This window comes from Clarias gariepinus, chromosome 26, assembly GCF_024256425.1.
Source record: "Clarias gariepinus isolate MV-2021 ecotype Netherlands chromosome 26, CGAR_prim_01v2, whole genome shotgun sequence".
NCBI lineage: Eukaryota > Metazoa > Chordata > Actinopteri > Siluriformes > Clariidae > Clarias > Clarias gariepinus.
In genome coordinates this window covers 9,869,528-9,879,213 of record NC_071125.1, presented here as the reverse complement: position 1 = coordinate 9,879,213, position 9,686 = coordinate 9,869,528, and the positions used below count along the sequence as shown (strand labels likewise).

Here is a 9,686-nt window from a genome sequence, read left to right as displayed (position 1 = left end):
TAAGTAAATTTGTGTTGAAAACTGATCAGTAAAAACTGCTAGGTAGCTGGATCAAGTGTTTAACAATTACACAAATGTCCTATCTGTGGGTGCGTCTGAAACCATTCGATCATTCTACTGTATATAGTATAGCACCATAGCTCATAAATAGATACATAGTTTTAGATAATAATTTCTACAGTAGCATCCAATTTTAGAACACAGTCATGGTCATTTTGGATTGTAGGCACACAAAATCCACCAAGCCGGTCTAGCCATGTGTAGACCATGTCTTCTCTCAGCTTTTTGAAGGAAATGCTGGTGAAGAATTGGCAGCGGGGTGTTGTCTTAGTCCTGTGCTCCTAATGGAGCCTAAAGTGTTAAATAAACCTGTAACACAATACAAGCATTTCAGTTAAAATCTAATGGAAACATTTAAACACACACACAAAAAAAAAACAGACACCAAGCATGCACAGGCATTTAAATCCATAACGCAATTTATCATGCTAAAGTACCATGGTATTTTAGATTGTACCACTGTATTTACTTACTGATATACTGTAGTACTTTGTACTATGTAACATAGTATGATATTATTATCCAGAAAACTGTCAAAAATTTAAATATGTTGTACCTGTTTATGTACCATAATGGTAATGTTAATGGCATGGTACTATTTTACTCATTACAGTGCACTCCAAAGGTTAATACACTACTCTGGTGAATCCTATGATACTCCATAGGGTTACGGCAATGGCAACCAAAGTACAGCAGGTATGACATAGTACAGGCAGTGTCACATTATATAGCTGCTAACCTCTGCTAATCTGCAGAGCACTCATCATGGTATTTAACAAAGTATTGTGTAATTGTGTAACTTTTGTAACAGCATCCTGCTACGTGTTCCATAGTACCATAGTATGGAATGTGATAGAAGGATGTAGCATACTATAGGCCATGTACCATTGTACTAATGTATGTACCATGGCAGAACCATGCACCATAATGTGGTAGCATGTAGCAGCACGACATGGTATACTGTCCAAATACCATTCTACAGACACCACTAGATTACTAGGGTAACTATCACATGGTCATTCATTCATTCATACATTTATTTATTATTTTTTATTATTATAATATTTTTATGTATAAATTTTTAATAAGAACCCAGTTTGGTCAAACACAACTTACATCAATCTGAGTTAATACAGGACAGAAAAAATGTATATTTTTAGACAATGTCAAACATTATACAGTATTTACATCCAAATACAGTAGTTTAAAGCCCAAAAACAACATGAAAGCATTTCTCAAAACAGAAAATTTGTCATAAAGTACCAAAGCTGTCAACTGACTTCTCAAGGTTCTTGATGAAATGGTTTTCAGTAAGTGTCCTTCAGAGATGAATTTCTTTGAGAACACATGGAAATTCGTTATTTCCAATGCTCGCTCAGCTGAGGGAACAAAAATGAATTACAACTTCTTAGAGTATTTATTCTAACTAAATATACAAACTTATATTTTACAACAAAATCAAGTCGTATAGGTTCTGTACATGACCTGATCCATGTATTAAAGCACTAAAGTATTAAATAAATTACACAAGTAGCAATAAGTCGACTATAAACCGACATTAAAATACAGAAATAGTGCATAGAAGAGTGATCTCCTGTGTTCTGTATGGTTTATATTACCATAAAACCTAGATGGAATGAACGTGTCCTGCTGGGCTTAATTTTTCCACCTGCATGGGCTCTATCACACCGGGTGTCAAATCACCCACACACGGTGCAGACATAATGAATTTTAGCTAAAGAAAAAAACAAACAAACTCTCGGGGGTGGAGAAAAGCAATAACAACTGCACATTTAGAAGGACGACCCATATGCTATCCTACTGTTTTCAGACCCTGAACTCCCTGAAATAAAACAAACAAGCTAAGAAAGTTCTCAAAGTTCTTAAACTTCCGAGTATGATAATAAAATGAAAGAAAATAGACAAATAATTATGCCATTAAAAAAGTTAATATATATATATATATATATATATATATATATATATATATATATATATATATATATATATATATATAATTTTGACAAAAGCCAAATTGTGATGGCTGGATGACTGGGTCAGAGCAACTCCAAAGTTGCAGCTCTTGTGAGATATTTCGGGACTGCATGACTGAGCCAATGACAGGATGAAGTTTAAGTTGAACAGTTCATGACTTTTGGTTGCAGAAGGGGGTGTGGCCATAATATTATGGCTGGTTGTGCACAGAGAAGTAGTTACTCTCATAACTGTGTTCTGTTCAGCACAATGAAAAGTCCTGGATTGATTTAAACACCCCTCAGAGGTTCTGAAATATAGATTTTTCTCCTGACTGTATTTAAAAACAATGGATCCAAACCAGAAAATAATCAAAGACAGAGTTATTTTATTTATATATTTTTTTATTTATAGCCAACTCTGATTTAGGTTGCATAGCCTACTGCTCTCAGGACTACCATGTGAAAAATAACACTGTAAATACAGTTAAATTCCAAGTTTCTTTAAATCATTAACACAACAAAAATTTCTTATTAGTGGTGGGTTGAAGGTTACGACTGCGGGTCAATGAAAAGGGCAGCCAGAGAGTTTTATTTATAAATAATGAAACTCTTGCCTTAATGTTTTGATAATTAGGTAGTGCAGATCAGTTTTCATAATTCAATACATTTTATAACATATCAAATCATAAAATTATGCCTCCATTAATAAGCTTTGGTTCATAAGGCACATTAAAAATAAATCAGTTAATTTTTCATCAGTCGTTAGTTAATTTTTAACATTTGTGAATCAGAGGAACAATGTAAATAAATTCATTTACAGGAAGGAAGAGAAAAGGAAGGATATGGAAAATTAATGAAAAAAGATTAAAAAGGAGAATGTAAAGCAAAAAAGAGGGTGAGAAAGAGAAGATGGAAAGAGAAGAAGAAAAAAGGCTGTTAGGTTGGTAATAAGATTAATATCAAATGTTACAGTGCTGTGCAAAAGTCTTGGGTCACCCTGACCATTTCTTCTTTTTAAATTAAATAATACAGATTAAATTAAAGAAATGGAACCAAATGGTTTACTGTGACAGAGAGCAAAGTGTTTAAAAATTAGTTGTTTATGTAACCTCAGCAGCAACCTCATTTCCCCTCTTGTCTGTTCCAACCACTCTGAATTCAGCATCACCAGTATACTAATCACCGGTCTAATCATCTGGCATTATCTGCACCTGTTTCTCACTGGTTAATGCCTGATGTTTTTTATGCTTGAATTATTCATAGGTTTTCCTCCAGGTGTTCTACATAAATCATTGTGTGGCTTAACAAACAAAACATTCCTCTGAAACTGGTCGGGTACAGGGACTGAAAATTAGAGCCCAAAACTTGCCAAATATGAGCAGCCTGAAAAACTATTCAAGAATACATTAAAAATATATAAGAATGTGTGGCTTTTTAAAAGCAAAACATGAAGAAATGATCGAGGCTCAAGACTTCTCACAGAATTCTGTGATAATACATTTACCAGAAAAAAATAAAATAAAATACAAATAAACAACCTTGCTAAATTGCATAATTGCAACTATAACAGCTTCAACCATATTTAAGACTCTGTAGTAACATTCCAAAAATTTCTTTTAAGGGTGCTTTGATCGATCAGCCACCGATCAATATCAATATCAATCGATAATCAGTAACTGTCTTTCAAATTAACGATCAAATAAATCGATACCATTGTGATGATGCAAAATACAAGACTAACTCTGGTTTATGCTCATACATACCTAATACTTTTGCTCTGGGGTGTAACAATGTACAAAATCTAAATACAATATGACAGAGTGATCTCTTGATATGACTTCATTGTTAATAAAGTGGATATTCAAGCATTGAAAATGCAGTGAAACATTATATTGACACAATGCTTGTGTGAGCAGACTTTTTGTTCTGCTTTTGATATTTTCTCCAATATACTCCTTAATTTAATTGTGGACAATTCCCACCCATGTTCAGGGCACTCCCCTATTAATAGGACAGTTTAGGTTTTTTCAAGTCTCACTTAAATCAAAACTAAGGAACATAAAAGTACATTACACTAGGTCTTAGCTAAAAAAAAATTCTCCTCTGCATAGTGACCTTGAAGAAGAAAGATTTATAAGGACCTAATCATATGGTAATGTACTTTTACTATAGGTGCCTCAATTTTGATTTAAGACAGACTTAAAAACAGCTCCCAACCATGTGCTATCAGATCTTTCCTCTCAGACACAAGATGCCAGCTGAACACGTTTTTGAACTGATTGCTAGGGGGCAACATAAGACACTTTGTAAAAAGTGCTATTTGCCATCACCCCCTCTCTGCCCATGTGAGCTCTGAGACACCCATGACTCACAGTGCTATGATTGATGTGGTGTACATGTATGCCATCTCTCCACCCTAAGAACACAGCCAATTCGCTCCCAGCAATGGAAGTAGCATCAGCTGCGATTCAAAGAGCTAAAGTGAGCAGACTCTAGCAGCACAAAACATAACACAAGCTGTGCACTCGAACATAACTGAATTTAACACGTCTAATTACACAGTAGTGCTCTGATCAAGAGAGAAACCGTCTCTCCATCTCTGTGATACTGGTACAGATGCAATCGTATAAAATTAAAAGCCACGTATTAAATAATACGGTATGTCATACTGCATTATTACACCCCCGTGCATATTAGTGCTACTTATGGATGGTGACTTTGGCAGGCTGGATTGCCATAGGAGTATTGTGGAGCCCAGGGCCAAAGAGAGGGAAGAGCTTCTCAGAAAATTTGTCATTGTAGGTGATGAGGTGTGCCCCAGTGACTGCATCCCAGAAGGACACCTCGCTTTTGTCCATGTTGAGTTTCACCCTGATTATCTCTGGCCTTTTTTCAACAGATAGGACGGTGCGAGGTGAAGTCAGACCGCTGTACACTCCTTTACTTAAGCCGATGCTCCAAACGCCTCCAGATGTTGTCACTGTGAACTTCCTCTTGCGGGCCACAGACTCCTTACACACTCCGAGGACCCACTTTGGATTGTCCCCTACATTGACCTCCCAGCGATGACGCCCAGACCCAAAACCTTCCGAGCCCAGGACAAAGACGCAGGGGTCAAAGCGTTCAGGGTTGTCTGGGACCGACTGCCTCTCTGTGTTCTCTTTTACACTTGCGTAGTCGGGAGACAAGAAGAGCCATGGTGAAATTGTGTTGTGATCCATCAGCACTGGAACTACAGAGAAGACAACAATTTTAAAATTTAGTTTAGAATCAAATGAAGAATCTTTTAAAATTAGTCCATATATTTATTCTTAGATCTGAGAATACCTTTTAGGCATTGGTAAGTAAATTTCCACACTCGTTAATCATCCCATTCCATATTTATTTATTCTTCCTCTGCTATTATAATAACCACTACTCTTCTTCCACTTGATTCTGGAGCACTGTTGTGGGGATTTGCTCATTCAGACACAAGCGCATTAGTGAGTTGAGGCACTAATAATGAGTCAAATTTGTTCCAAAAATGTGCGGATGTCCACATCTGCTTCATGGTGCTTGATTTGCACACAGGGTAACTGTCATATTGGATCATGTTTCGATTTCTTATGTTTTAGGCTCCCATGGAAACCATACATGTATCGCCAATGCTTTGTGGCACCAGTTTTAGGAAAGAACGCGTTCAGTATGACTTGAGATGGTCAGCTGTCCACATACTTTTGGATTTGCTGGTTGGTGCTGTATTTTAATTTGATTACTGTGCTTTAATCGCCATTACCGATTTCACTATGTTATTCATTTTAAAAATTTAAGTTAAAATACATATAGTAGAAATAGTGGAGACAGCACATACAAGAATCAAAGTTTTTAGTATGCAATTCAGCATAACCAGGTCACAACAGATACTTGACTGTCGATAAGATGGCAGTCACCAAGTTGGAGCTTGGAAACTTTATTTATTTGAGCAGAGTATAATAAAAACGACTATAGTACTGCTGCATCACTCTTTAGTTAAAGAATGAAGGCTAAATACCATTTGCACCACTATCAACAAATACTGTAGGTAATGTAAGAAACCATTAAGCAATTGTACCAGCATGTCCTTGAAAAACATTATTACTTAAATAATTTAACTTTTCTTTAAAGGGCATACTTTGTGATACAAAAATCCACACTTACAACATTTAACCTGAGACCGCATGCTCTCCCAAACTTTGTAATCTAGTGCTCCAACATGAAAGGCCACGTTGATGAGAACTCCAGGAGGAAACCTATGGGACTCTTCATCAGTCCACTGTGCCCTGGACGACATCAAAACAACATATCAGAATCACTGTGTTGCATGGTCAAATTATCTTTTGAAGCAGGAAGGATAAAAGCAACACTTACCTTTGTTTAAGATTCTGGTATTTCTAAAGGTAAAAAGATATTTTTAAATTAATACTCAGCAACAAAGCCATAAACTTCCTTTACTACTTTAAAAAGTCATTTCAGATGGCATGCCCTGTTCTGAACGAATGCTAATTTCCATTCAAAGAGAAATTTCTTACTTGTAGGACAACCAAATCCTCTGCATCCATCTCTTTGGTCACTGACTGAATCAGTGCAGAGAGAGAGGTGATATCTTGTTCGATGCTTTCAATCTTCCCTTTCAGCATCTTTTTCTTCTGCTCCTCTTCTTTCTTCAGGGCTTCAATTCTGGAAGCTTCTTCTTCTTTTAGGATCTGATGGAGCCTCTCGAACTCCTGTCTGATTTGCCGCTCAGCTTCCTCTGACTGTCTCTGTAAAGATACCAGTTTCATGTTTTCAAAGGTCTCGTCATTACACCACAAACAGCATTAGAATTGTGCATATAAAAGCAAAGAGAGTAAAAGTTGACAACGAATATCAATTACCTGAATATAATTGACTGTATCGGCACATCGTTTCTTCACCCTTTTAAAAGACTCCACTTTATCAGCAAGTATCTTGATTTTAAAGTTGAGCATTTCCTGAAAAATACACATGTTGGTTCCTGTGTTAAATAGTATTTGGTTAATTATAAATCTGGTTAGATTATACTTTAAAACTCTATTAGGATTGGATTAGTTGTAAATAGGGAGGTGGTGTGATGAATGTAGTTGTTACATGAGTAGGTCAGGGATTTTAGTCCTCCTTACACAAGCAATCCCTTTAACAACAAAAGAGCTAGCATTAAAGTTGTGCAGGAGGCCATAGCATATGAATTATCTAACATTCATATTCATAAAATAATTTAGTGCCTCACTCTATGCTGTGGATTTGGCCATTTTCATCAGGATTTAAATGGTGTATGCTGGGCGGTGGCACACTAGCCAATCATGGGAGTCTGTGAGCTCACACAAATGGAAGGGATTGGATAGTGTTTTTCTCCAAGTGTGTAACACCGCTCCCTAACGCTGACTAAGTTACAATTTTAAAACGTGTGGTTGGTGGCTTTATGTGCGTCGGAGAAACCAACTTTTGCTGATCTGGGAACGCCCTAACGGGACAGGTGGAAATTGGATACAAAACAATTAGAAAAAGATTCTGAAGAAATATATACATATAATAATAATAATAATAAAAATAATAATAATAATAATAAAAGCCTTAAGACTTACACTACATGGCCAAAAGTATGTGGACACTATCACACCTTAGAACAGGTGAGATCATGTGTCCAAAAACTTTTGGCCATACAGTGTATTTAGTGACATTTTGAGCAGATGTTAACTGTCCTGCACAGCCGTCCAGCTCCCAAACCAGCGGTTGGTTGTTGTGAGATAACTTGTCAAGTCTTACTAAGATGCTCTTTTCACCAATCATCACTGCTGCGATCAACTAATTGATATAAAATACAATATTTTATAAATAGTCGGTGTGACCCAATGTTTTGTATGTATGTATGTTAATCATTAGTTTTTTGGTGCCATTACTAAAGACGACTGTTTAAATAAAATAAGTTCTCATTTATTTTATTCCTTGCCTTCACTCTGTGTGCGTGGAGTTTGCAATTTGTTCTTTGTGGGTTTCCTCTAGGGACTCCGGTTTCCTCAAAATAAATGTGTCATAGAATGGGGGTTTCTAGACTCTCTGAAGATTATGATTGGGGTGTGCAGTCCAGGGTGACCCCGGCCTTGTGCCCTTAGCTTCCTAGGATAGGCACCCTGACTTTACACAGGCTATGCGGCAGGGAGAATAACTGAATGAATGATTTCATGACTAATGACAACGGCTAATTCTGTGAGCACCAATTACTCTAATCTGTGTGTCTTTGGACTGTGGGAGGAAACCAGAGTACCCGGAGGAAACCCATCATGCACAGGGAGAACATGCAAACTCCACGCACACAGACCGCGATCGGAATCGAACCTGACCCTGGAGGTGCAAGGCTCCTTAATTTCTCGAAATTACATCATAATACCTAGGGAAACATTCATATTACACAATGTAAAACATAAAAAAATGGAATCAGTAGGTTAGTGTAAATAAAAAGCAGCTGGTGAACCTGGCAGTACTTGACTCCATGGTCTACAGGTCTGACGTCATGGCTTGAGTGCAGGGCGACGCACTCCGCACATATGGGCTCCTCATCATGGACGCAGTAGAGCTGGAGGTCGCGCTGGTGTAAGCCGCAGATCACAGGAGGAGCGCTTGTGATGCGCCATCCTCTCTCTTTCTGAAAAGACTCGGCCGTGCTCTTCAGGGCGCGGTTCGGGATCGGCGTCTCCCCCTCGCAGTTCTTCCGACACACGGGACACGTCTTCCCGCGCCTTTGCTTCCAGCTGGACTCAAGACAATTAGTACAAAAACTGTGACCGCATGAGAGTAGCAAAGGGTTTTGGAAAAGATCCTGACACACCGGGCAGGTGAGATCAGACTCGAGAAGAGAAGGTCTGTCGGTAATATCCTCGTCCATCGCAGACGCCATGATGATGATAAGCGTTTACTTTCACTTTCTGTTGACCTGACAGAACTCTGAGCCGATACGTGGAGTTATTTCCCCTTAACAAACCACTACTCTTACAGTCTTCACTTGAATCTAAAAACGCGAAAGATTACTCGGTTCTTTCTTTAGTAACTTCACTTTAGTGTAATTGTTAGCGTCTTTCTAATTAAGGTGCCAATGTGCGTTTCGAAGTTCCGTCTTCCCCAGCTTCCGTCTTCTGTGCTTATGTTGTTGCCAATCAGCGTCCTCAGTTCGAGCATGCGCACACGTTATTTTTAGATGTGTACTGCGCATGTGTGTCGTTTCACGACATTACAGAGCATTTTAGAAATTATTGGAAATTACTCATACACTGTATGAACAAGTGTGTGTATTTTACTTTCAGCACCAGTAAACCTAGGATAATTGCGGAGAAAATCTGTCTCACTCCTTTTTACAAAGTTCATTAATGTCTGAAATGTTTAAAAATGTCGAAGGTCAAAGTCTGGACTGGACTTTGACTTGGCTGTTCCAACACCCTGAGTTACAGTACACACACACACACACACACAATATATATGGACACACGTTATAATTCTCTTTCCTGATTTACATTCCTTTAATCTTAAAAATATGCAATAATCTCCCCTGAACAGTTGATACTGAGGTGTATAAAGCCTTTATAATGGCTCTAATCTGAGGTGCTGTAAATTGGTAATTTTTGA

At 37.7% G+C, this 9,686-nt stretch overlaps 1 protein-coding gene across 1 annotated transcript; it reads right to left on the bottom strand.

Moving 5' to 3' along the window:
• Positions 1–2,402: 2,402 nt before the first annotated feature.
• Positions 2,403–9,228, bottom strand: trim35-28 (tripartite motif containing 35-28). Its single transcript, XM_053488253.1, has 6 exons — positions 8,542–9,228; positions 6,929–7,024; positions 6,584–6,814; positions 6,423–6,445; positions 6,213–6,334; positions 2,403–5,268 (listed from the first exon to the last, which is right to left on the bottom strand). The coding sequence occupies exons 1-6, from the start codon at positions 8,962–8,964 to the stop codon at positions 4,736–4,738; spliced, it is 1,428 nt and encodes a 475-aa protein (XP_053344228.1). The 5' UTR covers positions 8,965–9,228; the 3' UTR covers positions 2,403–4,735.
• Between the last annotated feature and the right edge of the window lie 458 nt (positions 9,229–9,686).

Excerpts from the sequence above, each read along its gene's own strand:
- trim35-28 (XM_053488253.1), bottom strand. The coding sequence starts at position 8,964 with ATGGCGTCTGCGATGGACGAGGATATTACCGACAGACCTTCTCTTCTC. Across the intron at positions 6,815-6,928 it reads ATACAGTCAATTATATTCAG|AGACAGTCAGAGGAAGCTGA; the intron begins GTAATTGATATT and ends GTATCTTTACAG. Across the intron at positions 5,269-6,212 it reads GCGGTCTCAGGTTAAATGTT|TTCCAGTGCTGATGGATCAC; the intron begins GTAAGTGTGGAT and ends TCTTCTCTGTAG.